The sequence below is a fragment of the Phytophthora cinnamomi genome (genome assembly GCF_018691715.1).
Source record: "Phytophthora cinnamomi strain GKB4 chromosome Unknown Contig6, whole genome shotgun sequence".
Lineage (NCBI taxonomy): Eukaryota > Oomycota > Peronosporomycetes > Peronosporales > Peronosporaceae > Phytophthora > Phytophthora cinnamomi.
In genome coordinates, this window is record NW_027150939.1 from 620,884 (window position 1) to 648,396 (window position 27,513).

Genomic DNA, 27,513 nt, shown 5'->3' on the forward strand with positions numbered 1-27,513 from the left:
AAGTGGGCGCCGCCGCTCGCCGTGTTCGCCGAACACTGTTCAGGGCCGCAAGTTCAACGCCAGCAGCGAAAAACCGGCCCCATACTGAGCGCAAGTGATTTCGTTGCCAAATGAGGCCTCACCAATAAACAGCGAAACACCTTGTGGCGCAGCACCGGGACACTCTGCGACATGAACCTAGACTAGACCTCGCCAGCTTGCATACTAAGGCTTGCAGAGCGCTCGAGGCCGCGGCTCCAGGCTCGAACCTTGATGCTGCTTCGCGAACGACATGACGCAAGCGACTGATGTCGCCTGCAGGCGGCGGCGTGTTCTTGCCGTGGCTGGCAATCGCTCGCGGCGATGAGAATTCACGCTTGGACGTGCGCAAATCCGCGGCGGTCCAAGCAGCACCAGCTTGAAGCAGCTTGATCACACTGCTCAGCTCGCCCCCGCCTTCCAATCGGCTCGATGGGGTGTACCGTACACTGTACTGGGTGTGGCCTACATATAACGGGCCACCCGATCGTCTCGATGCTACTGCACTGCGAGCGCCGGGCCGGGGGCGTAAGCGCGGCGAAAACGTGGACAGGATGTCCGTTAGCCGCGCGATCGGCTTCGACACTGCGCGCGCGTCCGTTGCGTCCACACGCTCTCTCGGCGAGCGTCAGCGCAATGCGCCGCAAGCGAGCGCGTTCTCCGTGTCTTACCCTACGCACGACACGCCGTATCCGATAGGGTCGGTCGTACGACGAGCGCGGAAGCCGGACTGCCGCGATGGGTTGCGGGGCTCCAGCCGCACCGGGCGAGCGCAAGTCGACGACAATAACGCCACTGCTTCAACGTCAAGGTCGGGTAGATGTTCGCTCGCGGTGCCGCCGCGTGGCGCCGTTGCTGCTGGTCAGCACGAGAAGTTGCCGCAACTTGACCGGTCACTGATGGAAGCTAGTCACTCAAGCGGGGATTGTGGCCCATCCCCGCGAAGATGGCTACGCTTCAGGATCGCGCCGCTTCACTTCAACGCAGTGATCTCGAGCTCTTGTTGTAGCAACCACTGCAGTCCGCCATGGTACATCAGCGTCTGTCGCTCGCGATGGTCGTGATACGCGCGTGCATCTGACGCTGTTGGTGCGCTGTTACTACGACTGATTGCAGGGACCCAAGAAGAAGGCCAAGGCCCCCAAAAAGACCAAGGAAGAGCTCGAGGAGGAGCGCCGCCTGCAGGAGGAAGAGGAGGCGCGGCTGCGAGCCGAGGAGGAGAAGCGTATCGAAGAGGCTCGGCTCAAGCGCGAGCAGGAGGCAGCGCGACGGCGCGAGGAGAACGCCAAGAACCGCACGGCCGAGCTGGAGCGACTGGCGGTTGAGCACGAAGAGGCCAAGCAGGACCTGGAGGCCAAGGCGGTGCGACTCACCGAACTCCTGCGCGCGCAGAAGGAAGCCAAGGACTGGGACAACTATCTCGCCTGCCAGCCGCGGCCAGATGCGCAGGTGGAGGGAGATATGAACTCGTTCTTGAACTCCTGGCAGCTGGACACGGCCACGCTGGAGTTGGATTTGCCTGCCGTCACTGCAGCTTGCGAGAGCGCTACGGAGGTGTTGGAGGACCTGACGTTCGTAGCCGCAAATGCTTGCGCAACCAACGATGACTCTCTTCGAGCGCAGTGTGCGCAGTTTATTGCCCGCCTACAGCAGCTCGTTGTCGAGAAGGTGGACCTTACAACAGCTCACGTCCTGCAATATGCCGATGAGTACGCGGACTTGTCGTCGACAGTTCCGGCACCGACCAGCAGCTCTAACGTAAACGCGTCGCGTGGAGAGGTGAAGCTAGCTAGTGCGTCACCGAATACAGGCTGGGTCCAGCTTGGGCTGTGGGTGAATCTGCTAGCGAAGGGGTCTTCACGCAACAAGCGCGTGGAATTCTCGGAGCTTGGTGTGAACGTAGACCTACCAAAGGCCGTCATCACGCAGTCGCTGGCGCTGCGTGTAACGCGCTGGCCGTTTGATGCTTTTTCCTCTCTGTCGGAAGGCAGCGACGTCGCGCTGGGTGGGGTCTTCTCGCTGGAGCTGCTGGCTGTGCCGTCGCCTCCCAAGCGAGCCCGCGGTTGGATCATGAGGGAAGTGCCCGATGCGCGCGAGCAGCTTAAACGTCTGCATTATCCTCTGGACGGTATGGTGCTCTCTGCTGCACTGCCCATCAAGGCAAGCCTAACTTTGCCTAGGGATGTTCTGTTCGCTCCGACCACCGGTGTCAACGTCTCCAGCGCCGAAGTGCCCCGGATCGGTTGGTGGGACGCAACCCGCATGCGCTGGGACGAGGAAGGTGTCACTGACGTAAGCTTCCAAGAAGACACAAACTCGGTCAGCTTCAGCACACTACGGCTGACGCATTTGGCGCTACTTGTCCGACGTGACCGCAACTACCACAAGCGCTCGTGGCGCTTGTGCATGGACACCAATCCACGCAGTGAAGCAACAATTACCTACGATATCCACGGCGGGCCCACAGTCAGTGAGCTCCGAGACATGCGTGCGCGGCTAACGTTAAGCACAGCCGTTTTTCCCCGTGTACAGTTTGAGATCACTCCGTACGGCGCAAGGCTTGTGGAGCCTACACTCCCACAACTCGAAACGCTGGGGAAAGAAGTGTTGCCTCCGGGGGAACTGCTAACGCGGCTTGCTCGTGCCGGTATCGATCTGTGTCCACCGCTAGAAATGGACCACGAAGAGGACGGAGATGGAAACCATGAGAGTGATGAAAAGCAATCAACGACACGGTTGAGCTTTGCTCCGAAGCTAAAAATGCTTGAGGATCGCGCCATTGATGAGATCGCGAGCGTCGTGGCGGGTTTTGAGGTCACAGATGGAAACGGGAATGCTGAGTGGGGTCGCACCAATGGTGCAGCAGCTACCCGCTGGCCGAGTGCGATGGGGAATAACCGGCAGATCGTGTTCTCGGTCAAGGAGATGTCATGGCCTTATATGACGGAGGACCACGATTGTACACAGCAGCAAGCAGGCGATGATGAAGGAATAAATGCCGCGACAAGTGCTGCAAGCGTTCTCATTCTAGCCGAGGTTGATGAAGAGGCTAGCGGTGGGTGCGTCAAATTCAGGCTGGATCGCAAAGGTGAGAGCGACGAAGACACGTTGAAATTGGCGATGACGTCTCGCGAGGGCGATACTGAAACAGCAGAGGGCGAGATGAAGGAAGAAGAGGACATCTACGACACGCATGTGCACCTTCGCCGAGCACTAGATGAAATTTCGTCTCCCGATGCCCGCGACCGCATGGATAACTCACACGTGCTTTTCGAGCTCACTCTGCAGAAGATGCTGCGTCTGCTTCGGCTGCTCAGCTACTCGCAGCCGCCCCCGCTGCGTGGCCATGGCGGTGGCAAGCAAGGTAAGACAGGAGACGATGGTGAAAGCGTGACGGCATCATCATCTTCAACGACGAACGCCGCCGAGGCTACAGCGGAGCCAGGCAACAAGGCGCAAGAAGAACCCCACCATGCTGTTGCGCCCGAAGGCTCAGCCCAAGAAAGCGGTGAATCCAGTGCGGTAACAACGGAGGCTAACTAAACCGTAGAGGCATGCATAAGGAATACTTTTCATATTGGTATATTGATATTTACGATTGCAGGATGGCCTGCAGGTTGAAGTGAGCTTGTCCATGTTGTAAGCAATTCAGGCAAAGCGAGACGGGATGCCGAGGTGCGCGACGAACTCCGTGTATCCGCCGACGTACTTCCCATCCAGGAAAATCTGTGGCACGGTTTTGACGGGAGTGCCAACAATTTGCTGTAGTGACTGGATGGACACCTCGCTGGGCACGCTCACCTCGTCGAATTCCCACTCGCGCTCGCGCATGACATCCTTGGCAGCCAGGCAGTACTTACACGTGGGCTTGGTGAAAATGGTGATGCCCTTGGCGCGTTTCGTGAGCGCCAGCAGCTCCTGGTCGCGTTCCGACAGAGCAAGCGGGTCGTCGAACTTGAAGTCCTCGAGCTTCATGTCGTGCATGTCCAGGTGCAGTCCGCACTCCTGCTGCTTTCCGTTGAAGCGTCCAGCGCGGTCGTCGCCCATGTCCGCCTCCGTCACGGGGCGACTGGAGTGAGCGTCACCCACACTCTCGTAGCCCTGCGCCTTGAGCGGGTGGTACTCGAGCTTGTTGGCGACCATGTACTGGTCGACCTCGTCCTTGCTCCAGTTGAGGATGGGGCAGATCTTGAGGCGGCCTTCGTACACGTTGACGTGCTTCATGTGCTGGCGGTGCTGCGTCTGGTTGGCGCGCACGCCCACGAGCAGCGCCGCCGCGTCCAGCTCCTTCAGTGCGCGCTGCATGGGCTCCACCTTGCGCATGAAGCCGTACTGGCGATGCGCCTCGGGCGTCTCCAGCTCGTAGAGCTTGCCGTAGAGCGCCTCCATGCGCGCCGGCGTGATCGGCGACTGGTACACGCGCACGTCCAGGTCCAGTGCCTTGGTCAGATGCGCCGCGAACTGGTACGTCTCCTTGGGCAGGTAGCCCGTGTCCACCCACACGACCGGGATGCTCCGGCTCACGCTACGCGCCAGGTGCAGCATGACAGCCGACTGGATGCCGAAGCTCGAGCTCAACACCGTGCGCGCGCCGAACGTGTCGAAGGTCCACTGCACGATCTCGGGCGCGCTCTTGCCTTCCAGCTGCGCGTTCAGCGCGTCGGCATAGGCCTCGAGCGACGCGAACTGGGACTCGTCGAAGACCGGGGCGGGCATGGCGACGATGGCGTGCGCTCGGTGATGCAGATAGCAGAATGACATGGTGAAATGCAGCGCAATCGAAAGGACGCGGGGGGCACTGTTACGAGGGTGGTCTCCCTCTAAACAATGGCATCAATGCGCTGGTCGCGATCCGCGCTGCAATTGGCTGGCGTGGACCAATAGTAATTCGGAATAGTGACAGCGCAGAAAGGTGTAGGCACTATATCGGGGTGATTATGGATTCAGTAGAGTGACCTAGCTTACGTGAGCGCAGAAACAGTGACCGGGCACTCTTCTGAGTCACCCATGTCGCTGCAAGATGAGACCGTCAACGCGGACGACGACGGCGGCGCCGGCGCCGGTAAGACTGCGCGTGTTTTCCAGCTGTACCAGCCGGGACCGGCACCCGACCAAGTGCTGCAGCTGTGCTACCTGAGGCGGCGCGCGCCGCGGCGGCTGTGGCTAGAGCGTACGCGCATCGAAGACGAGTTCGTGTTGCCGCGGCCGGAGCTCCAGATCTCGAGCCTGCTGCCGCCGGCAATGGACCTCCCGCTGGAGCAGCTCGTAGGAAACCCGCCACTGCCGTCGCATAGCACCAGTAACAAGCTTGGCGCTGCACTTGCTGCGGATATGGTCACTATAGACCAGGCGAAGGAGAGCGCGAGGAAACACTTCTTGCAGCCCCAAGCGAATGCGGTTGAAGACGTGCATGGGTGGGCAGCATTGAGCGAGGCAGACTGGCTACAGATATTCAAAAGTTTGCAGCCACCCAAGGCGCAGCCAGGGCAAGACGACGAAATGACGGGGCGTACTACTGCCTCGTTGCCGAGCGCTGCCGACGTCTGCTGGCTGGTGGAGCAGTGTCCTAGTGACGCCTTTGTCGGCTTCGTATGGAACCACATGCTGATTTCGCTCCTGCAGCAATGCGTAGGCTCCGACCAGTCAGCGTGCCACCATCTTCTGGAACTGTTGGCCGGCCACCACGCGTTCGCCTCGCTGAGCCCCAAGGACTTCCGCGCCAAGGTGCGATCACGCAACCTGCGGCAGATCAACGACAGCTTCGGCGCTCAGGCGGAGCTCGCGCTCGTCGCTCTCTATCGACGACAGCGCGACAGCAGCCGGTAATCAGGTTGAGACAGGTTTCCCTGACCATCACTCTCGCGCTTCAAGTTGAAGTTTCCGCATCCAACTTCCGCCCTCCGCGTCGCGGCCTCATTCCGCATTTTGCCGCGTTGGGCGCAAATACCAGAGAAGCTTCAGCAACACACACAGGGCGGCATGGAGCGGCTCGGATTGCGGACAAGAGGTGGCGGCCTCGGCAGAGTGGGCTCTGCTGCGGCTTCGGAGACGTCCGCTGCGCCCGCAGCCAAAGGCAAATTCAAGCTGCGAGCCTCGAAGGGTCCGTTACCGCTGTTGACAAGTGCGTGTGGTTGGGATACAGTTGCAGCTCTTTGCCTTGCCCGGCTGGATTAACAGGCGGAGGTGTACTCGCTGTCTAGAGAAAGATTCGAGTCGAGAGTCGAAGCCCAGGCCCAAGTTCCTCAAGTCGGCAGGCGCTCACGCCTCCACGGAGAAAGCGAGTAAGTGTTAATACTGCTGACAGCAACGTTGCCTGTGTGTCGATTTGCATTCTGTATCAATGTTCACAGTGTGAGTGGATGTCTGGCAGAAAACACCAAACCCGGTATCTTGCCGGCTAACAGCTTTGCTCGACCACCAGCCGCCAAAGACTCGTTGAAAACGCGCGCCGGAGGGTTCAGCTTTATGAAGTTTCGGCCGAAGACTGGAGAAGCCCCGAAAGTGGCGGGGGATGCAAAGTCTGCGCCGCCTGCATTCGCTGCTGCAAAGCCATTTCTGGGCAAGTTTTCCGTCGGGGGACTTAATAAAAAGAGCACCAAGCCAGCGAAAAGTGGAGCCACCGTGGGCAGGACAGGCAATGAGTCCTTGTTCAAGCCCCAAGCGCATGTGAAAGGGTCTCTATCGTTTGCTTTTCGAGCGGACACGAAATCCTCTGCTGCGAAGAAGCGAAAGACAGCGGAGGCTGTTGCCCACGAGGACAAGACGTACGCATTTCCCTGCAAAAGTATACGCACTGAAGGCGTGGGTGGTTTGATGGCGAAGAACTCGGCACGCAGCAGTAAGGAGATGGATACTGGCAAGCAGCCTCTAAGCTGCGACGTGACCGGCGAGAAGGCTCCACAGATTGGATTTGCTGCCAAGCCGAGCATGATGGCTAACGATGGAGCTGCGATGAAGAAGCGAGGACTGGTGCTGAATGCAGCGGAGACTGGCCCCGTGCCCAAACGAAGCAAGCGTGGCCCCCCGCAAGTTGGTATGTGCTGCACGTTTGAACCAAAACAGCTCTATCGAATCTAAGTCGCTTGTCGTAGAAGCCCCTGTGCACCAGCGTAAAATTGGCACTGCCAACAATGTGGCTAAAGGAAGGGATGAATCTGAGTACGTAGTTGCACTGAGCACGTTCAGAGCGTGCTGAAATCTGACGAGTGATCCACCTTTGAGCAGGAATTCTGATACCCCAAACACCAGCGGTGACCCGGGATTATCTTCACGTGAACCCCCAGTAGTCGAGCTGGAGCAGGAGCCACCACAGTCTGCTGCGGAAACGGAGAGCTTGCCGCTTACGGCTATGCCTCCTTCGTCTCCTGATTGCAGAGAGGAAAGGTAAGCACACGCGGCCGCTCACTATAAGTAGATGGCCAAAACATTAAGTTTGTTCTGTGCTGGAATAGTATCAGCAGGATTGAGGAGGAGCTCGCGCTCAGGCTTGTGTGCACATTGGTAAGTACTAGATTGGCATATACTACTGTATGAGATGCTTCCTTTTGACAACCGGCACGCTTTCATTGCTGGTTAGGATGATGAAAAAGAAGACGATTTTCTTTCTAGAGCAGCCGTTATTCAAGATTTCACGGATCGAGTGGGGCTCGAACACAAACAAATTCGCAATCGATTACTCGATGCCCATGGTAAGAAATCTCGTAGCGTACCTGCTACATCATGCAAAGCTTAACGCGTGTGTGCACGTACAGCAGATGTTAGCGAAAACCTTCTTGATGCGCTCACAGATCTCATGGCAGAAGAGGGAGGTATCGGTCTCGACAAGCTCATCTTTGACATGAACCTCGACGTCGATGTTGATGATGCTTTTCTACAAGACCCTGAGCTCCAGATTTTTCAGTGAAAACGGGCGAAAATCGTTCAGCAACGAATGCATTCATTTTAGTTTCACAAGCTTCGTATTAGTGACGGCTTTTTCAAATTCCCGAAGTGCACCACTGCGGCAGAACAACGAACAAAAGCATAATTAGCCAACAGCTCATGGAGACAATTATCATGGAATGATCGTACCTTCTTGAATTCTTCAAAGCTGAGCTTGTTGTCACCGTTTAGGTCGGCCTCCTTGAAGCACTGTTCTGCTGTGGCGCGTGCAAGCTCTTCAGGAGATACACCCATTTTGGTCTTCGTGCTGTCAGTTGTCTCGTACATGACTTTAAAGATTGACGTCATGTAGCTGATCATTTCTTCTTGCGTGATGTAACCGTCGCCGTTGATATCATAGAGCTGGAACGCTGCGCGCACCTTATCGTCCATGCTCGATCCGGAGAGGACCGACAGACCACTCGCCAGCTCACCGAAGTCAACGGTGTTGCTGTTGTCTGTATCAAATACGCGGAAAAGCCGACGAATCATCACATCAGCCTCTTGTCGCTCTTCGGGTGTATCGTGTCCACCAGCCAGCCGAATGATCTGGTCGAAGCACTTCTTGAAGGCTGCGAAGGTTAGCTCACCGGACGGTGCAGCTTCGGCAAATATCTCAAGCACGTCGTTGACTTCGTATGTGTCCAACTTCAATAGTTGCCGTACGTGCTCCATATTAGAACTGTTCATATTCAGAGCGGATGCTGAGTTCGGCGAGAGCAGTGCGTCACCATTGGACCCCGTCATACCGTATATCTTGTCAGGCGGAAAGCTCACAGGAGGAGTGCTGCTGTTGGTGTTGAGATCCTTTCCAGCACCCCACACTGTTTTCCTTGGCGACTTGGGCGCAGGAGATCCACTGTGGTGACTGCCATCTTTGTTGCTATCCTGCTGAATAGAACCATCGCTGCGAGTTTCACTTGCATTGCCATTCACGCCTTGCCGTCCATCTCGAGCTAGGAGAGTGCTCACACCAGCTACAGGCGCTTCAAAGCCTGATGACTTCGAGTACCATATCACAAACTCGTCGAAACTCAGTTTTCCATCCTGGTTTAGATCAGCCTCCAAGAAGCACTGCTCAGCAGTTATTGTAGCCAGTTCCTCTGGTTTTACGCCAAGCTTCTCATCTGTACCCGGGCTGGTCTCGTAGAGCACTTTGAAGACACTTGCCAAGTATCGCACCATCTCATCCAATGAAATGAAACCATCTTGGTTAAGATCGTAAAGCGAAAACGCAGCCCGGACCTTTTCCTCGCGAGAACCACCGCATAGAACCGACAGCCCACTACACAGTTCGCAGAAATCAACAGATCCGTTATGGTCCTCGTCGAAAATTACGAATAACCGATTCAGGATGAGTCGTAGTCGAGTCAAGTTGGCTTCGTCATTCTTGTACTGCTCGTCCACTAGCTGCTCGAAGCACTCCTCAAATGCCTCGCGTGATAAAGTTCCGTCCTCAGAGCAACGGTTTGCGAAGATCTCAAACACTTCATCAGCTGTGTACTTCTCCAAATTCGTCATCTGCTTCACCACATCAAGACTCACCCAATCGGGAACTCGCTGCTGCTGCTTTCCCTTTTGCTGTTGCAGCTGTTGCTTAGGTTCACCAAGTACCGCCGGCATTGGTAAATCGCCAACCTTTTTAGGCTGCATGTACCACTGACTAAACTCTGCAAAAGAAAGTTTGCCATCCTTATCTTGGTCCGCTTCAACAAAGGCTTGCTCCGCTGTAATTTCGCCCAGTTCCTCCGGTGTCACACCCATTCGCGCTTCGCTATCAGGATTCACTTCGAAAAGTACTTTGAAGACCGACGTCAAGTAGAGACGCATCTCACCCAGCGAAATGTAACCATCATGGTTCACGTCGTACAAATTGAACGCAGCGCGTACCTTATCCGTTTGACTTCCACCGCAAAGTACGGACAACCCACTAGCCAGCTCGTTGAAGTCAACTAGTCCGTTGTTATCCTTGTCGAACAGCTCGAAGATCCGGTCCACTAGCATTTGCAAACGGTCTTCTGTTTCCTCGGTCGCAGATTCGACTCGAAAGTGCCCGAATGCTTGTCGGAACGTTTCTTTGTCCATTGTGCCATCCGCGGATGTAAACTTGGCAAACGTATTCAGTACCTGTTGGGCCGAGAACGAACCCAAGTTGGTTAGACGGCGCACCTCACGTAGCGATAGCCACTCCGGAATATTATTCTGGATGAGACGCTCCATGTTGGCGGCGCTAGACCGAGTGTACCACTTGCGGAACTCAGGGAAGCTCAAGCGACCATCGTTGTCCAGGTCGGCTTCAGCGAATGCTTGCTGAGCTGTACGCACACCAAGCTCCTCTGGAGATTCCCGCTCCATTTGCTGAAGCACGGAGGGTGAAGCCTCCTTCAGCACTCTGAAGACAGACGTCAAATACCGCGTCATCTCCTCCATCGAGATGTAGCCGTCGGCATTGTAGTCATACAACGCAAACGCTGCACGAATCTTGTCTTCTGATGATCCACCACAGAACACTGACAACCCACTTGAGATTTCACTGAAGTCTACCATGCCGTTCTTGTCGACGTCGAATAGCTCAAAAAGACGGTTAAGGATCGGGTTGATTCGCTGGTACTCCTCTGACTTAATACCTTGGTTTGTCGAAATGATTTTTCGGAAACAGTTATCAAACGCGTCCCGCGATACATAGCCTTGCTCATCGGCGCATTCTGCTAGGGCTTCAAAGACCTCCATAGGCGAGAAGGCTTGCAGATTTGTAAGCCGCCGCGCTTCTGCCAGGCTAAACAACTGCTCCCCATTTTTTGCAACCTCACCAATACCACCCGGTTGTTGATACCAGTGCTGGAATTCTTTTAATGTCAATTGGCCATCGTGATCTTGATCAGCCTCGGCAAATGCTTGCTGCGCGGTGACTTCTCCCAGTTCTTCAGGAGTCACGCCTAGCGACTGGGTGTCCGGTGACACTTGGAATAGCACACGGAAGACTGATGTTAAATAGCGTGTCATCTCATCCAATGAGATAAAGCCATCGCCGTTGAAGTCGAACAGCGAAAAAGCTGCCTCCACCTTCTGGTCTTTCGTGCCGCCGCATAGCACAGACAATCCACTGGCTAACTCGCCGAAGTCTACAGCCCCACTGTTGTCCCTGTCAAAAAGATCGAACAGGCCGTCAATTACTTCTTGTAGCTTCTTTTGCGTTTCGGGACTGGCTCCCCGGGCCCCATTTGATCTTTGCCCATCGATGACTTTACGAAAGCTTTCATTGAAAGCATCCCGTGACAACAAGCCGTCTTCATCTGCTTCGCCGGCAAAAATCTCGAAAACCTCCTCCGGTTCGTATTGAGCCAGATTCGTCAATTGCTTGATTTCATTCAGTGGCATCCAGTGCAGTGACGAGTCTACAATAGCGTTCTTGGCCACGGCGCTACTGATTCCCGCCTGGGCAGGAGAGTTGTACCATGTCAAAAATTCATCGTAACTCAACTTGCCATCATGGTTAGCGTCAGCTTCCTGGAATGCTTGTTCAGCAGTGACTACTCCCAGCTCCTCAGGCGAGACACCAGTTTCTTGCCGCATTTCAGGTTGGACTTCGTACAAGACCTTGAAAATAGACGTAAGGTAGCGCTTCATCTCGTCCAGTGAAATGAATCCATCGGCGTTAAAATCATACAGGCGAAATGCGGCCTTCACCTTCGCATCTCGCGCGCCCTTGCATAGCACCGATAGTCCACTAGCAAGCTCGCTGAAGTCGATTTGGCCGTTGCCATCGCGGTCAAAAACATCATATAGGCGATCCGCCACCATCTTCGCCCGCAGTTTTTCAATTTGAGTGCGTGGGTGAGCCATCTCGATGATCTCAAAAAAGCACCTGTCGAATGATTCCCTGTTAAGCATCCCATCTTCGTCGGCATGCTCCGCAAAACGCTCGAAAACCTCCACCACGTCCAGGTTACCCAAATTCGTCAGTTGGCGGACTTCATTCAGATCCAGAGGAGCCACAATGTCGTTGAAGGATGCCTGTTCCGGCCGCGAGTACCATTTCTGAAATTCATCGAAAGTCAACTTGCCATCATGGTTTACATCCGCGACCTCGAAAATCTCGCTTGCTGTAGCTGCAGCCAGAGTCCCTGCTGAAATGCCTAGTTGCTGCTGACGTGTCGGGTCGAGTGCATAAAGCAACTTGAACACTGATCCGAGGTAGTGAGTCATTTCGTCCTCTGATATCACACCGTCCCCATTTGTGTCATACACTTTGAATGCAGCCAGAACTTTCTCGTCCCGAGTCGATGCGCCACAAAGAATTGACATTCCGCTGATCAGTTCGTTGAAGTCGACGATACCCTTTTGCTCGGTGTCAAATGCGGTAAACAACCGGTCTAGCACTTCATCAACGCGAGTGCTATCATCGACGGATAGTGGCGGCGTTGTTTTGCTGCATATATGCTTGTAAAAGCACTCGTCAAAAATACGTCGCGAGATCCGCTTACCGCCACCGGTTGCCGAGGAAAAGAGCTCGGACACCGCATCCAAGGACTTTCCTTCGAGACCTGACAGCTTCTTAGCAACTTCAATCGGAATTACGGCTGAAGTATCGCCATCGCTGGGCCCTGAAGAAGTAGAGGCAGCAGGGCCGCTGGGAAGAGACTGTCTGCTACCATTTGAAGCGTGAGCTTGCTGACGCTGGCTATGAGGGTTTTGCTGCTCAAACCAAACGCGGAATTCATCGAAACTCAGTTGGCCATCACGGTTGTGGTCAAACGCGCGGAAGCATTCTCTTGTCGTAGTCTTCGCAAGTTGTTCCGGGGTCATTCCTGTTTTTGCGGGAAGCTCTGGGGACACTTTAAACATCACTTTGAAGACAGAGGTCAGGTACGACGTCATTTCCTCCGGGGAGATATAGCCGTCATGATTGACGTCGTACAGAGTAAACATCGATTTTGCCTTGTCAGCCCGACTTCCACCGCATAGGATTGAAAGCCCTGCACCAAGTTCCTGCACGTCGACGACTCCATTCTTATCAGCGTCAAACAGCTCGAAAAGCTCCTTCAATAACTGTTGCGTTTTCACCTGTGTATGACGACTGATTCCACCGTCTTTCGCCAGCAGTTTGTTGAAGCAACGGAAAAATACCGGCTGGGATACGTTGCCCTCTCGATCTGCGGAGGCTTGAAAAAACTCGAAAATGTCGTTCACGTCGTATGAGCTGAGGTTAGTCAGCTCCTTCATTTCATTGAGTACTTCTTTTGAAGACAGCGAAGACACTCGCGGGGATGAAGGAGTGCTGTTTACAAACGAGGGTGCAGCAACTGAGGGTTGCTGCTGCGAAGGTGGCTGAGGCGCATTTTGGGTGCTATACCACTTTGTAAACTCCTCGAAACTTAAGCGGTCGTCCTGATTCGTATCAGCAAGCGCGAATGCATCTGCTGTGGTAATTCGTGCCAACTCTTCTGGGGAAATACCATGAAGCTGCCGCATCGTGGCTGGAGAAGTCATGAAAACAATTCGGTATACTGAAGCCAGGTATGCTTCCATTTCGTCGCGCGATATAAATCCATCTTGGTTGATATCAAATAAAGTGAATGCAGATTTAACTTTTTCCTGCTGGGTCCCGCTGCATAGCACCGATATGCCGCTGGATAATTCGCAGAAGTCAACAAAGCCGTCACGATCCGTGTCAAATCCGTCGAACACACTTTCCATGATTTGCTGTAGTTGGGTCTTTTCCTCGACGCTCAATTCATGGTTCGTATTGGCAGCGTGCTCTTCAACGAGTTCATCGACAATAGAAAAGAAGGCATCCCGCGACAGAACGCCATCTTCGTTCACTTTCGCCGCAATGATTTCGAAAACATCGCTTGGAACCCGGTCGCTCAAGCCTGTGAGAGAGGCAACAAAATTAGTCGTCCCAAAGCCTTGATTATTGGGCTGTCGTTGAGAAACCGTTGGTGGACCTGTCGTGGGTTGGTGGTAGTGCCGCCCAGTTACCCAGTACCACGAACGAAACTCTTCCAGCGACAGTTTCCCATCGCGGTTCATGTCCGATTCTTGGAACGCTTGCATCGTTGTGTAGTGCGCAAGAGCTTTAGCGTCGATTCCAATGGATTGCCGTGTAGCCGGTGTCGTCTCATACATGACGTTGAAGACAGATGCCAGGTACGTTTCCATTTCCTGTTCCGTAATGTATCCATCGCCGTCGGTGTCAAAAAGCGAAAAAGCTGCCATCACTTTATCCTCATTTGCGTCGCCGCACAGCACTGAAAGCCCGCTGCTCAACTCCATAAAGTCCACAGAGTCACTTTCGTCTTCGTCGAACGCATCAAATAGCCGATCCAAGAATTTAGCAATCTCACGGGTAGGTTCCCGGTTCAACCTTTCTAGAATAGCATAGAAACACCGCTTGAATTCGGCGCGGGTAAGTACTTCCTTCTTACCCCCGTTACTAGCCGACGCAGCGCTGAAAATGGAGAAAAGATCGGATGCACTGAGCGCCGAGAGACCTGTTACTTCACGCAGAGTGGCCAAGTCAAGACCTTTTGGAGCCTGTGTGTCATTCACACGACTCTTGCTCGCTGCGCTGTTGCCGCGCTTAGCAGCAACGAGCTGCGTAGGTCCCGGCTTCGAATACCATTCTCGAAACGCCCCGTACGACAGCTTCCCCTCCTGGTTCAGCTTCGACTCTGCGAAGCACTGCCCCGCGGTCACAATGCCCAGCTCCGCCGGGTTTACCCTGCAGCGAAACCCACAAAGTTTGATAACCACACAGCCACGTTAGACACCGCCACCAACGTCGCAACCTACAAGAGCAGCTCAGCTCCACCCCACTGCCACGTACTGGTTCTGCTGGAAGAGCTCCGGGGACGACTCCCCGATGACCAGGAAGACGGCGGTCAGGTACTTGGTCATCTCTTCCTTCGAGATGAAGCCGTCTCCGTCCATGTCGTAGAGCTCGAACGTGAGCTGGATCTTCTCGTCCCGCTCGCCGCACGCGAAGACCGAGACGCCGCCCAGGAAGTCCGCCACGTCCACGATGTCCGCGCGCAGGCTCCGCCGCGCGAAGATGTCGAACAGCCGCGTGAACATCTTGCGCGCCTGCGGGTCGTAGCGGCCCGACTGCGACAGGATCTTCTCCAGGCAGCGGTGGAACGTGATGCGGTCCAGCGCGCCCGTCGGACAGGCCTGCGCGAACACGTTGACGAGCTGCGGCAGCTCGAAGTCCGTCAGGTCCATCTCCAGCTCGCCGGCTGCGTCCTGCTTCTCCTCCTCCTCCTCCTCCTCGCCCCAGAAGGCGTCCGCGTCCTCGTCCTCTTCGTTCGCGTCGGAGGTCGTGGCCACCGCCTGGTACTCGCGTCTGTCGGGCGTCGCGCGCGCCCGCGCCGCCGCGCGCTTGCGGCCGCTGCGGTGTCTGTGGCGACTCTTCCTGGCGGCGGAGGCGGCGGCGTCGTCGGCGCCGTCCAGCACGAGGTGGAAGGCCGCGCGCTCGAACAGCTCCGGTGAGCGGCAGAGCAGCGACAGCGGGTAGAAGACGCCCGTGGAGGCGTGGCGCAGCGCCACGGGCGTCGGCGTCGGCTGCGGGCCCGAGAAGCCCGTCGCCACGCACTGCAGCAGCTCCGAGAGCGGCAGCCCCGCGCACAGCAGCAGCTCGCGCGCCTCGTCGCCCAGCAGCAGCGTGACGGCGCTCACACGCGTCATCTCCTCCTGGCTCGGGCCTCTGTCTGCTCGCCACTTCAGCTTCAGCTTTGGGCTTTTGGCTGCGGACGCGGAAGGGGAGATCTAACCTGCGCGGACCCGGCTAAGTGCGAATAGACACTGATTGCGGAGTCCACGGTACTTTTGAATTTGCGCTGCGGGGTGCGGCTTTCCAGTGGAGCGGACCAGCAGTTGGTTTGTGAGGAGACCATGCTGTGCGGCATACTCGAAGTTTGACTCTCTCCATGCAGGGGTTCTCTGTCTTCTCGAACGTTCTCGACCAGTTGGCTGCTGTGGAATGCAAAATTGAACTTCCAGCCAGCTCGAGCTAAGCAAGAGGCCAGCAAGTACACGTTGAAGCAAGTGCGCTTGCAGCGCCAAGCTGGCACGCGCCTACAGTTGAGAACGATTACCAGCATCGTCGATGGCGTAACGTTCGCTTCACCTGCTTGCATGCATGCATGCACGCAAGGGTGGCTAGCTGGGGAAACTCTTCAACTTGCAGCGCCGCTAACGTTACGTGGTGGCGCATTTCTGCCGCTCGCCGTCGTAAATAGAGCACAGTGATCTCTAAGCAAACCCACCGTGCGTCGAGCTCCATGGACTTCGTTCGCACCAGAATCTGCGGCAAGCCGCCGGCAACTGTCGTTGACTCGCCTCCACTGTGTCTCAGGGTCAAAGTCATGCAGTGCCGGTACGCCTTACGATAGTCGCATCGTCGCCGATACAAATCGCCATCTGCGGAAGTGGGCATGCCCGCACCATTCATCAAATCGGCTCGCGCCGCGCGGGCACCGGCACGGCGCTCATTCCGCAACTTGACGCGATCCACGCAGAAGCAACTTCGTCAGCAAACTACAAGATGGGTGTCGCCTTCCAGACCATCGGCATGATCGGCTCCTTCGTGATCGCCAGCTCGCTGGTCCCGCAGATGCACAAGGTGTACAAGACCAAGAGTGCCAAGGACATCAGTCTCCGCTTCCAGCTGCTCTACTGCTTCGGCATCGGGCTCATCCTGATCTACGGCTTCGGCGAGAACCTGTGGCCCATCTACATCCCAGCGTCCGTGGAGGAGGTGGCGGGGCTCGTTATGCTGGCCATGAAGCTCTACTATGACCGCGAGGCCACCAAGTCCGGCGCCTCTGGAGCCGACGACGAAAGCCACGCGCTTGAACTGGGCGCGTCGCCCCTCACGCGGCGGAGCGAGACCAAGTTCACCGGCGTCGTGCAGACCCCGTAGCGCGCCCTACCCTCCACAACCAGAGCGCAGAAGCAAACGATTATTTATTGGTAACTCGAGGAAGTAGAAGCGCTCGTGTTGAGTTGAGATCGAAAATGCGTGGGCTGTTGCTGTTTGCAGTCAAACAAATTGTTGCTATACGATCGCTATGAGTTATCACGACGGTACAAAACTGACAAGGATCAGTAGTACGGATTCCGTACGTTTTCGGATGGTGACGCGCGGTGGCGCCCCGCTCGAGGACCCCCTCGGCCGCGGATCAGCATCTTCCCACTTAGCATTAGGTGCGGGAAATCGCAGAAGTCGACGCAATGGGGCTCGCTTTCAACATCCTGGGGCTCGTGGGCTCGTTCATGATCTCCGCGTCGCTCGTCCCGCAGATCGTCAAGGTCTACCGCACGAAGAGCGCGAAAGACCTCAGCCGGTCCTTCCAGTTGCTGTATGTGGTCGGCCTCATCCTTGTGGCCGTGTACGGGCTCGGCGAGTCGCTGTGGCCCATCTGGATCCCCGTGGTCATTGAGCTCGCGGGCGGCCTCACGCTGCTGGTGATGAAGTTCATCTACGACAGACGCGAGCCCAAGTACGCGGACGGCCACTTGGACTTGGAGAGCGCCGCGCAGGAGAGAGGAATCGCGACGTCGTACAAATACGCGCTCACACCGAAGTAATTGACCTCGACGCATCCTGGTAGTTAACGGAGGCGAATAAATGGAGTGGTTTTGAATCGCGAGGCTCGTTACAGGCAGCAGCAAAACTCCGCGGTCATCGTCACTGCGATAAGCCATACGTTTGTGCATTAGGTTTTCGAGGATCGACAGCAGCCTGTCCGACAGGCAGATGCTCCTCATTCCCGATTCCTCTCGTCCCGACTCAGCACACGCATCCTCGACACCCGACCCGGACCATGGGCGAAGCGTTCCAGATCGTCGGCTTCCTCGGGTCGTTGCTGTTGTCTGCGTCGCTGGTGCCACAGATGATGAAGCTCTACAAGACCAAGAGCGCCAGGGACATCAGCCTCTCGTACCAGATCTCGTACGTGGTGGGGCTCGCCATGATCGTCGCCTACGGGTTCGGCCGGTGGCTCTGGCCCGTGTACATCCCGGCCACTATCGAGCTGTGCGCGGCGCTGGTGGTGTTTAGCATGAAGCTCTACTACGACTGGCAGGACAAGCAGAACTTGGACGTCAGCAAGGCTACCGGCGTCAGCCCCGAGCTGGAGGTCGAAGTCGCCCTGCCCGTACATGTATCGCGGAGCCAATGCGACGAGGCGGCAGCGCGGACGCTGCAGTGATACACGAAACTTGCCGTTACATGTACAGCAAACAATAATACATGAATCTCCATGCTGTTAAACTTTGGCCGAAGCACGCAAGGAATCTTTGTCAAGCAACCGCCTGTGAGAGGAACGACTCGTTGCGCGCGGACAGACATCGTCGGCAGCGCCACACAACTCCGATGACCTTGCACTTCAGACGCAGCCATCTGCCGACGCATAGTGGATTCAAGTAGTCCTCGTTAAAACATCCCGGCCCGGTCTTTGCTCGAAAGCCACAGCCAACGAAGCGACCGCCGTGCCGGCAGAGCATTGCTCGCATCACATCCGAACCAGCGTCAACCGCCGCATTCGAGGGACCTCTGCGCTGTCAGCCATCATGACCAACATGGAGACGTTCTACGACACGTTGGGGCTCGTGGGCTCCTTCCTCGTCTCGGCGGCGCTCGTCCCGCAGATCATCAAGGTTTACCGCTCCAAGAGCGCCAAGGACATCAGCAAGGCCTTCCAGTCCGTCTTCGTCGTCGGCATCACATGCATCACCGTCTACGGCATGGGCGAGGGCCTGTGGCCAATCTGGATCCCGTCGACGCTCGAGCTGCTCGGCGGCATCATCCTGCTGGTCATGAAGCACTACTACGACTGGTGCGACGCCAAGCGCCACGAAAGCGAGCACGATGAGGCCTGCGCCGCTGTCGCCGCGGAGGAGACTGTGTCGAACTCGTCGCCTGTTGTGTATGCGGAGAGCCTTACGCCACGTCATTCAATCAAGTAATTAAAACTTCTTTCTGCTTGTAATGAAGTCGTACGAGCCTCGCGATACCGTGAAACTCGCAAGCAGGAGAGCTGTACATACCACTTGTAGTAGTATTATATACCTCGCCGCCATGTAACTCGGCAGTGTTCACAGTTCGGAACGAAGTGGAGAACAAAAGCTGTATTCCATGGCAGAGCCAGGGAATTGTGTTTTTCACTTCAGAATTGTGCTTCCGGTATACCGGTGCATACCGGTACATTGGGGGTGACTACAGACAACGACGGATAAATCCGGGCGACACTAAAATCCGGGAGACAGATCCCCATTTGATCCCCATACAAAATCTAACCCCATTTTTATCCAATGAAATGCTTAAATGAATTATTTTAGAGCCAATCAGAAAGTTAAAGATAATGAGTGGTGTGAAGTTAAACTCCTTTGCCGACACAGTAATTTGACGTCAGTTGCGCAATGAAGCGCGTCGAGCAAGTGACGGCTACAGGGTACGGAGCGGCACAATGTTAAATCACGGTAAGTGAGCTGGAGCTGGGAAATGAAGAACTGATGCATTATCTAACCTGTTTCCTACTCCTGTGCAGAGAGCCGCGCCTCGCAACCACCGCGCCGCCCTGCAACCCTTGGTAACCACTGTGGCTGCGACCACTCACGCCCGCAACCGCCCGCAACCGCCCGTACCATCGCACGCAACGACTGCGAGTTCCAACACTCCTTCTCGCGCGGTCACGTCGTGAGCATGACGAGCACCCGAAGTTCCTCGAGCCTCGGTGCCGGCAGGGTCTTCGTCAAGATGTCCGCGCGCATCAACTTCGACTCGCAGTAGCTGACGTTCAGACCCTTGTTCCTGGACAAGTCCTTGATAAACTTCAGCCTTATATCGATGTGTTTCGCGCGCCCGGACGTGTCTTCGCCTTCTATCTGCTTGATGGCCGCTTGGTTGTCCACGTGCAACTTGTACGGTACCTCCACCTTGATCCCTATCTCACTCAGCAGCTCGACGATGCCTAACATTTCGGCCGTCACCTGCGAAGCTGCCACGAACTCCGCCTCCATGGTCGACAAGGCCACGCTGCTCTGCTTCTTGCAGATCCATCCGACCACCATGCCACAGACCATCAGCACACCGCCGCTCACCGACTTGCGGTCCACGCGGTCGCCGGCGAAGTCGGCGTCGCTGTACCCTTCCACCACAATAGTGTCCTCGCTCATGCTTCCCCTGGGCGCGTGCATGGCGAACTTAGTGTCCACCGTCCCTTTCAAGTAGCGCGCAATCTTCTTAGCTAGTCGCCAATCACTTACGCGAGGCTCGTGCGTGCGCCTCGTCACCCGATGCACAGCGTAGGCAATGTCCGGCCTAGTGCACCGGGCGACCCACAACAGACTGCCGACCAAGGACTGGAAGGTCTGCACCGTCGGCCTCTGAGGGTTACCTGCCCCGTCATTCGGCAGTAGCTCTCCATCGACATCACTCTCGTGCTCGCCACCAATAGGCACCCGCACTGCCGACGCCTCGCTCAACCCGAACTTGTCCAGCATCCCCAGGATCGCTTGGCGCTGCTCGAGCAGCCATCCCTTGTCCTTGTCGTACTCGAACCCGATGCCCAGGAACTTCGAGACGACTCCCAAGTCTTTGAGCTCCAGCACAGCCATGTCCTCGAAGAACGCGTCCACGCGAGCGTTGCTTGTACCCGTGACCAGCAGGTCGTCGACGTAGACGCCAACAAGCGTCACACCACCCGCGTCGCGCTTGTAATACAGACAACCGTCCGTGTAGCACTGGCAGAACCCGAGCTTCACCAGGATCTTGTGAAGAAGCCTGTTCCACAACCGGCCAGCCTGCTTAAGGCCGTACAGACTCTTGATCAAACGCAACGCAAGTTGGCCCTTGTGCTTTACCCCAAGCAGAGCGAGCAACTCGTCGGGGATCTCCATCCCGTCCGGAATGTAGAGGTAGATCTCCAACCCTTCCTCCTTGTCAGCCTTGACGTAGGCACTTGGCACATCACCGTGGCGCGCCGGCACTTCCCAGACGTGCGCCATCACAAAGATCAACTTGCCGGTGGTCAAGTCCAACACGGCCGAAAAAGTCACGATGTAATCGATCCCATACTCCTGTTCATTTCCGCATACCACAAGCCTGCCCTTGTAACGCTCTACCGTGCCGTCAGCATGCGTCTTGGTCTTAAAGACCCACTTCGTGTGCAGCAGTTTGCTGTTCCGAGGCCTCGCTACCACCTCCCAGGTGTTGTTGCTCTCGAGCGCCTCGAATTCAACCTTAATAGCCTCCTTCCACTTGTTCGCACGCGCGTCCCGCATCGCCTCTCGATAGTTCCTCGGGTCGGGCGTCACGACGGCATGCACCACTTGGACCGGCACGTGCTTGGCGCCCATGTGCCGCGTCTGCATTCTCGCTGCTGGAGCAGCGCTGGCCGCTATTGGGGCGAGCTGCTCCCCAGCTCCTTCTGACCCTTGGTCACCTTCAGCGTCTTCACCGACGCCATCCGTGCCGTGTGCCTTCTTTTTCTTCTTCTTGCCCTTTGCCTGCTTCTTCTTCTTTTTGGGGACCTTCTCCTTCTGCTGCGTGGCCTCCTCACGCTCCTCGATCGAGCGCCACAGCTCGGGATCCTCCCTCTTCAGCTGCGCCTGCAGCTGCACATTCTGTTTGCTGTCGAGCGTCTCGACGTTCTCGATGTGCTGGGTCGTCACCACGACCATGTCCTTGGGGATGTACACCTTGAAGCCCTTGGTCTCGTCGTTCTTGCCGACGATCATGCCCACCTCGGCCCTTGGCTGCCAGGCCTTCTTGCCTGGGTCTCGGTACACCGTGCACGGACTGCCGAAGGTCACGATGCCCGCCATGTCCGGGCACTTGCCCGTCAGAACCTCAATGGGCGACATCCGTCTGGTGTTGGCGCTGCACGCGCTGCGGTTGAGCACGTACGCGGCGTACTCGACCGCGTACCCCCAGAACTTCAACGGCAGCCCGCTCGCGAATAGCATGCAGCGGGCCATGTTCAGGATTGTCCTGTGCATCCGCTCCGCCTTACCGTTCGAGGCCTGGTTGTTGGCTTCACTCACCTGCCGACGCACGCCGGTCGCCCGACAGAATTCCTCGACGTTCATGTACTCGCCCCCGCCGTCGGTGCGCAGCACGTGTATGCGGCAATTGTACTCCTTCTCAAAGAAGACCAGGAAGTGCTCGAACTTCTTTGTGGCCTCAACCTTGTTCTTAGCTAGGAACGCTCTCACGTAGTTTGAGCTGTGGTCCACGAAGTTGATCATGTAGCGGTTTCCGTGCCTGTCTCTCGGGGTCATCGGCCCCTTGATGTCACTGCATATGACACCGCCGATCTTGTCCACCGGGGCGTTCTGGCCCGTGTCCTTCTTGGATTGATTCACCTTGTGCTGCTTGCCTTGTGCACAAGTGAGGCAGTTCAGCCTGACTCGACTGGTCAGCTTGACGCCCGAACCCGGAGCGTCCGCCATGCGCTCCAGCGTGTCGAACGCGAGATGGCCAAGGCGATTGTGCAGCTCGAGTAGCGTGCACTCGGTCACCGCATCGGCGCTGATGCCGCCGCTCTCGACCGCTGCCATCACTGCATTCACGCGCTCCTGCTTGCCACACCCACCGAGAGTCTCCACCAGCAGTACACCGTTGGCGCGTCGCACCTCAAAGATGCGCCGTTCATCCGACTCACGCATGACGTAGCTCCTCTTGTTCAGCCTTGTAAGGTACACCCCCTTTTCCTCAAGCAAGCCGTAGCTGATGATGTTATTAATCACTCCCTTGCTGTAGTACACGTTCGTCAAGTCGACGCGGCTCTCGCTGCCGTCCACCACGGTGCGCAGCTCCACCGTCCCTCGCTTCGTCACACTAAGCACGCCTCCGTTGGCGGTGCTCCACGAGTCAACGTAGTCCACAGTATCGCGCAGTAGACTCTCGTCGTTCACCAGGTGAACACTCGATCCACTGTCCAAGATCCACACGCCATCGTCTGCCAGCCCACGGGTCGTACATGCACTGCTCACAGCGAGCGTCACCTTCCCGCCCTTCGGAGTCTTTTCACCAGGGCAGTCGCGCTTCATGTGGCCTTCCTTGCCACAGCCCCAGCACGCGCGATCTCCGCCGGCATCAACACGTCCGACGAATCCTTGTCCTCGGCCACCTTGGCCACCGTGGCCACCTCGACCACCAAAACCACCGCGGCCACTGCGTGACACGCCACTGCGAGCATGGGTCTTGCCGGAGCTTATCTCATACTCCGCCGCAAACGCGACGAGCTCCCATGCATGCTGGATGTAGTCAACCCGACTGGAGTCCAGGCGAGTCAGCATCGCCCTCTTCACGTGTTCCGGTGCTGAGTCGCAGAGGCACTGCAGCACGAACTGGTCCGGGCAGCCTGCCCGCTCAGCCACGTACACTAGGTACTGGAAGTGCTCCGTCCAGGTCTTGTTGCTCGGCTTCGTCTCGGACATGAGGTCCATCGCCTTCGACACCGGCACCTTCGTCGAGTAGAAGCCCAGCATCCTGTCCATGACATGCTCCACCGTGTTCGACTCCGCCACCCACTTCGGCAGCATCTTGTCGAAGAAGGCCAGCGCCGGCCCCTCCAACTTGTTGTTCAATGCCAGTATCTTGAAGTCGTCGGGCCAGTCCCCGCCGCTCATCAACTGCGCCGCCACCAGGCGCTGCACGAACTTCTTGCCCCACGCGAGGAAGTCTGCACCGACCCCTGCGTAAATCTCCTTGCCGGAGAACTTCGGAAACCCCGGCCAGTCCAGGTCCTTCATCTTCGGCATCTTCAGGCCGAAGTTCTGCGGCGGGACGAACTGCACGTACTGCTGCTGCGCCGCGGGAGCAGCTCCGTGCGGCGGCGGGTTCTGCTGCGGCGCTCGGAACGACTCCGGCTCTTGTGCGGCATGCGGCAGCCGTGTTGGTGCTGGCCTCGCTCCCTCGGACTCGTCCAGCGAGCCCATTCGCATGCTCCGGTCGCGCGTCTTCATGTAACGGCCGAAGGTGCCCGACCCGTGCTCGGAGGATGTTGCAAAGAGCCTGTGCCCACTTGACCGTGGTGCCTTCTGCGCACGCTGCGCCTCTGTCACTTGCTGCAGCTGGGTCTGCATCTGCAGCTGCTGCGCTGCAAACTTCGCCGCCATCCCCTCGAGGAGCCCTTCAATTCGGTCCATGCGCTCCGAGCTCGCGTCAGAGTCCCGACCGCTCCTTGCGTGAGCGTCGTACGCGCCCGAGAGCGAGCGCGCCTCCTCGAACAGCTCGAACGGGTCCGTCGTCGTGCTCAGTCTTCTAACTTGAGTGTCTGGGACGATGTCGGCGGGTTCGGGCGGGCTTGAGGAAGTGTCGGGGCCCATTGGGCTCATAACCTGTTAAATCACGGTAAGTGAGCTGGAGCTGGGAAATGAAGAACTGATGCATTATCTAACCTGTTTCCTACTCCTGTGCAGAGAGCCGCGCCTCGCAACCACCGCGCCGCCCTGCAACCCTTGGTAACCACTGTGGCTGCGACCACTCACGCCCGCAACCGCCCGCAACCGCCCGTACCATCGCACGCAACGACTGCGAGTTCCAACACACAACTGGGCCAAGTGGCGGCCGGTGGTGGCCCCCAGGCGGGCGACCAGCACCTGGTAGAGCCCTCCCAAGGACGTGCTGAGTAGAACCACGTAGAGCAGCTGGTAGCGCGTGTAGGCGCCGCTCTGCAGGTCCGCCTCGAGGTTCCCCGGGTCCAGGAAGGCCATGCTCATGAGCCTCCCAGTTCCCGTGTAGGACTAGAGCACGGACCAGCTGAAGCGTCGCCGTCTTGGGGACGTGGTGGGGGCATCTGGAGTACGCGGGGAGGGGGGGGGAGAGAGAGATCGAGCAGCGCCGAGGTGTGGGAGGTTAGCATGACGCATTTCCGAGTGTGAGGTTGCCTCCGAACAGCTCACCGTTGTGCCAACCGCTTAGTGCTGATGTCATGGGGCCACTAAAAAGCGAAGCTAAGAAATAGTGCTAAAGCTACTGGAGGCACGGCAAAAGAAAAACGCCTTCGTGCTATTCATGCCACTATTGCTATGTGGAACGCCATGCTGACAAAGGCGATAATTCGCAGCATAAAAAAAAACAATTCCTAGGTACCCTAAGGTAACTGTCTAAAAAGACGGATTGTTTTTGCTTTTCCATACGGTTTCAACTTCGTTTTCTGTACCGTAGGTTAGTTTATCAACCAATCCAATCGCAGAATTTTACTCTCCGGATTTTTGTGTCGGGTGCGGAGATTGCCCTATAGTATGGAGGATGTCATTCAGTGAGTCCGGATTTATCCGTCGTTGTCTGTACACCGCAGACCAACCGATGGACGCGTGGCGTTTTCCCTCACTTTGTCTTCAGACCAACAAGCAAGCAACGAAGACTCGCCTCTCCTCGTCCCTTATCGGACTGAGCTGATGGCCATTGCATAAGCTCCCATTAATGAAACGTCGTTGAACCCCCAATGTAGTGGAAACTCTGCAATCCTCCTCGGAACACTGACGAGGATTTGCTTTTGGACCTCCACCAACCAAGCCTACGCCGTGTCTTGGACCCGAGCCAGCATCCGCCAGCCACTGCCAGCCTCTGTACCCTCCCCTGTCCGCGAGCGTGATGGGGATGGACCCTCCCCCTGTACGTGCGCGACGACGCGGAGGACCGCCGGACACTGGAGAGCACGGTCGTACCGGTCAACGAGAAGGCGACCCCGGTATGAACCCAACGACTGGCCCCGAGAGACTGGGAATAACGGAAACGGATGGGACCCCTGTGGCGACACCATCGGACGCGCCGGACCCGCCTGTTCCCGCTGTTCCCTCGTCTGACCAAGAGCTACACCACGCTAGACCGTCTCGCAGTGGACAGCGTTCCTATGCGGCGGCACTCCGCTCGACTCCGACAACCATTGAACGCAATAGCGCTGGGCTGCCTACAATTCAGCAACTTCAACCGGATTGGCCTCCTGACGTCTTGACCAAGTTATCTAACACCTTAGCGAAGGATTGGGTCTCGCCTCGGCAGGTAACCCAGTATGTAGTGGGTCTAGCTTGACTCACTACTTTAGCTTACACGTTGCGCAACGTGTATGAGGAAGCGTAAGTACTTAGTAATTACTTAGGTTAATTATATTTGAATACACAAATATAAGTTAAGTAAGATAGGATTCCAAGTGACTTAGATTAGGTAAAATGAGAACTGTATTGTTTGTAAATTGATCTTCCTCTAAAATCTGCTAAAAACTGTTTATCATCTATGAAAGGGGTTGGCAGCGGCTGGCTGTCAGAGCCCCGCTAATATGCATGTCTCTGATTGGTAGAAAGATGCTGCTTTCTACCAATAGGATCTTTGGGTATGTGTGGACCACTCTTTGTGGTGGTCCACTTCAATGTATCCATTGGTGTGTCTTACACCAAGGCGAGGAAGTATCTAAAACTTTTAACAGATAACCTATCTGTTAAATTCACAAGTGGCTTGTAGCCACTTGTGCGTGTAACCCCGTTACACCATCCCCCCCTTAAGGTTAGACGCGCGGGGTCCCCGCACGTCAATCTTTTGGAATTGACCATTCGTCAATTCTCCGCGTTTGGAGAAGAAATCCGCGCTCATTCAGCGATGAGCGCGCCACAGAAAAATACCTCGAATTCGGTGGGGAGTCATCTCTCCATCGACGACTACTTCGAGCGCCAGAAGGCGAAGTACGGCGACGTCGTCGACTTCGACGACGACGATGAAGACATGGAGGGCGAGGAGGACTCGCCCTCAAAGCGTAAAGACTCAGTGTCGAGCGAATCGCTCGACCCTCACGCCAAGATCGTTCTTCCGCGTGAAGGGGACGAGTCGGACGCTTCGAGTTCGAAGCGTTCGCGTACTGAGAGCGATACCCCACTCGCTTCCGCTGGGGCTCTCAGTACTCCGCGCGCTGCTGCTGCAGCGCGTGATGTCAAAGCTCAAGGCTCTCCGCGCGCTGCACCTGCAGCGCGCGATCCATGGATGCCGTCCGCGTCCGAGATCGCGGACCGGTATGGGAACTCGGTACCTCCGAATGAGGTGCCGCTGTACGTATGCAGCGCCATCAAAGATGACGCTGTGGCTGCCGAGCTGCACTTTGATGCGGAAACGCATCAAAGGCGCGATTACTACATCGGACTCTTTCATGAGCTCCGATGGTTTCAAAGCAAGAAGACCTTTTCTCGCAGCAAAGTGCCCGAATGGCAGGCACTTTGTCAAAGCTGGAACGCCTTTGTTGAGAGTTTCAACAAGAAGCCGAGTGCTTACCGTGATCGGATTAAGCAAGCGCGTGATCGCTTCGAGACGTACTCGAAGCGTGAAAAGTTGGAGCAGCCCCACGTTGCCGCGGAGGAGGCAAATGTGCCGTGCGCTGTGCCCGAGGGCTTTCAGTGCACGAAGTGCTTCCCAGGCGCGGTCCGCTTGAGCGACCGCGACCTGAACGGGTACACGTCGTTCCGTGTGCCCGAGAGTCTCAAAGAGCTCCGTGCTAAGTTCTTAGCACGTGATGGTTCGGGCGCTAGCGATGATCGCAGCGCTCGTACTACTTCCGCTGCGCCAACGCGTACTGCTCC

At 56.6% G+C, this 27,513-nt stretch overlaps 12 protein-coding genes across 14 annotated transcripts; 7 read left to right on the forward strand and 5 right to left on the reverse strand.

Moving 5' to 3' along the window:
- Window positions 1-1,045: 1,045 nt before the first annotated feature.
- Window positions 1,046-3,561, forward strand: IUM83_07406 (CASC1 protein; the record flags this gene model as incomplete). Its single annotated transcript, XM_067931697.1, has 4 exons — window positions 1,046-1,048; window positions 1,135-2,146; window positions 2,241-2,260; window positions 2,551-3,561. The coding sequence occupies 4 exons, from the start codon at window positions 1,046-1,048 to the stop codon at window positions 3,559-3,561; spliced, it is 2,046 nt and encodes a 681-aa protein (XP_067798939.1).
- A 105-nt stretch (window positions 3,562-3,666) lies between these two features.
- Window positions 3,667-4,734, reverse strand: IUM83_07407 (phosphoadenosine phosphosulfate reductase; the record flags this gene model as incomplete). The annotated part of the gene is made up of 1 exon (XM_067931698.1): window positions 3,667-4,734. One exon carries the CDS (start codon window positions 4,732-4,734, stop codon window positions 3,667-3,669), a length of 1,068 nt encoding a protein of 355 aa, XP_067798938.1.
- A 291-nt stretch (window positions 4,735-5,025) lies between these two features.
- Window positions 5,026-5,844, forward strand: IUM83_07408 (uncharacterized protein; the record flags this gene model as incomplete). Its single annotated transcript, XM_067931699.1, has 1 exon — window positions 5,026-5,844. One exon carries the CDS (start codon window positions 5,026-5,028, stop codon window positions 5,842-5,844), a length of 819 nt encoding a protein of 272 aa, XP_067798933.1.
- Window positions 5,845-5,997: 153 nt separating this feature from the next.
- On the forward strand, window positions 5,998-7,921 carry IUM83_07409 (Laminin subunit alpha-1-like; the record flags this gene model as incomplete). Of its 3 annotated transcripts, none has more annotated exons than XM_067931702.1 (8): window positions 5,998-6,139; window positions 6,219-6,299; window positions 6,389-7,051; window positions 7,110-7,176; window positions 7,243-7,401; window positions 7,470-7,518; window positions 7,595-7,706; window positions 7,770-7,921. In XM_067931702.1, the coding sequence occupies 8 exons, from the start codon at window positions 5,998-6,000 to the stop codon at window positions 7,919-7,921; spliced, it is 1,425 nt and encodes a 474-aa protein (XP_067799218.1). The 3 variants fall into 3 exon arrangements, with proteins under 3 accessions (XP_067799218.1, XP_067799217.1, XP_067799216.1); XM_067931700.1 differs by having other exon boundaries at window positions 7,773-7,921; XM_067931701.1 differs by having other exon boundaries at window positions 7,113-7,176.
- A 73-nt stretch (window positions 7,922-7,994) lies between these two features.
- Window positions 7,995-9,702, reverse strand: IUM83_07410 (uncharacterized protein; the record flags this gene model as incomplete). The annotated part of the gene is made up of 2 exons (XM_067931703.1): window positions 7,995-8,015; window positions 8,089-9,702. The coding sequence occupies 2 exons, from the start codon at window positions 9,700-9,702 to the stop codon at window positions 7,995-7,997; spliced, it is 1,635 nt and encodes a 544-aa protein (XP_067799104.1).
- A 20-nt stretch (window positions 9,703-9,722) lies between these two features.
- Window positions 9,723-15,624, reverse strand: IUM83_07411 (uncharacterized protein; the record flags this gene model as incomplete). Its single annotated transcript, XM_067931704.1, has 4 exons — window positions 9,723-9,737; window positions 9,829-13,811; window positions 13,887-14,662; window positions 14,768-15,624. 4 exons carry the CDS (start codon window positions 15,622-15,624, stop codon window positions 9,723-9,725), a joined length of 5,631 nt encoding a protein of 1,876 aa, XP_067799105.1.
- An 859-nt stretch (window positions 15,625-16,483) lies between these two features.
- IUM83_07412 (Acyl-CoA dehydrogenase family member 10) lies at window positions 16,484-16,861 on the forward strand (the record flags this gene model as incomplete). Its single annotated transcript, XM_067931705.1, has 1 exon — window positions 16,484-16,861. One exon carries the CDS (start codon window positions 16,484-16,486, stop codon window positions 16,859-16,861), a length of 378 nt encoding a protein of 125 aa, XP_067799106.1.
- Window positions 16,862-17,172: 311 nt separating this feature from the next.
- IUM83_07413 (Acyl-CoA dehydrogenase family member 10) lies at window positions 17,173-17,529 on the forward strand (the record flags this gene model as incomplete). Its single annotated transcript, XM_067931706.1, has 1 exon — window positions 17,173-17,529. The coding sequence occupies one exon, from the start codon at window positions 17,173-17,175 to the stop codon at window positions 17,527-17,529; it is 357 nt and encodes a 118-aa protein (XP_067799107.1).
- A 236-nt stretch (window positions 17,530-17,765) lies between these two features.
- On the forward strand, window positions 17,766-18,152 carry IUM83_07414 (Isoleucine--tRNA ligase; the record flags this gene model as incomplete). The annotated part of the gene is made up of 1 exon (XM_067931707.1): window positions 17,766-18,152. The coding sequence occupies one exon, from the start codon at window positions 17,766-17,768 to the stop codon at window positions 18,150-18,152; it is 387 nt and encodes a 128-aa protein (XP_067799108.1).
- A 361-nt stretch (window positions 18,153-18,513) lies between these two features.
- IUM83_07415 (Isoleucine--tRNA ligase) lies at window positions 18,514-18,909 on the forward strand (the record flags this gene model as incomplete). Its single annotated transcript, XM_067931708.1, has 1 exon — window positions 18,514-18,909. The coding sequence occupies one exon, from the start codon at window positions 18,514-18,516 to the stop codon at window positions 18,907-18,909; it is 396 nt and encodes a 131-aa protein (XP_067799109.1).
- A 723-nt stretch (window positions 18,910-19,632) lies between these two features.
- Window positions 19,633-22,911, reverse strand: IUM83_07416 (Integrase catalytic core protein; the record flags this gene model as incomplete). The annotated part of the gene is made up of 1 exon (XM_067931709.1): window positions 19,633-22,911. The coding sequence occupies one exon, from the start codon at window positions 22,909-22,911 to the stop codon at window positions 19,633-19,635; it is 3,279 nt and encodes a 1,092-aa protein (XP_067799110.1).
- Window positions 22,912-22,991: 80 nt separating this feature from the next.
- On the reverse strand, window positions 22,992-24,276 carry IUM83_07417 (Pol Polyprotein; the record flags this gene model as incomplete). The annotated part of the gene is made up of 2 exons (XM_067931710.1): window positions 22,992-23,148; window positions 23,330-24,276. The coding sequence occupies 2 exons, from the start codon at window positions 24,274-24,276 to the stop codon at window positions 22,992-22,994; spliced, it is 1,104 nt and encodes a 367-aa protein (XP_067799111.1).
- Window positions 24,277-27,513: the final 3,237 nt, after the last annotated feature.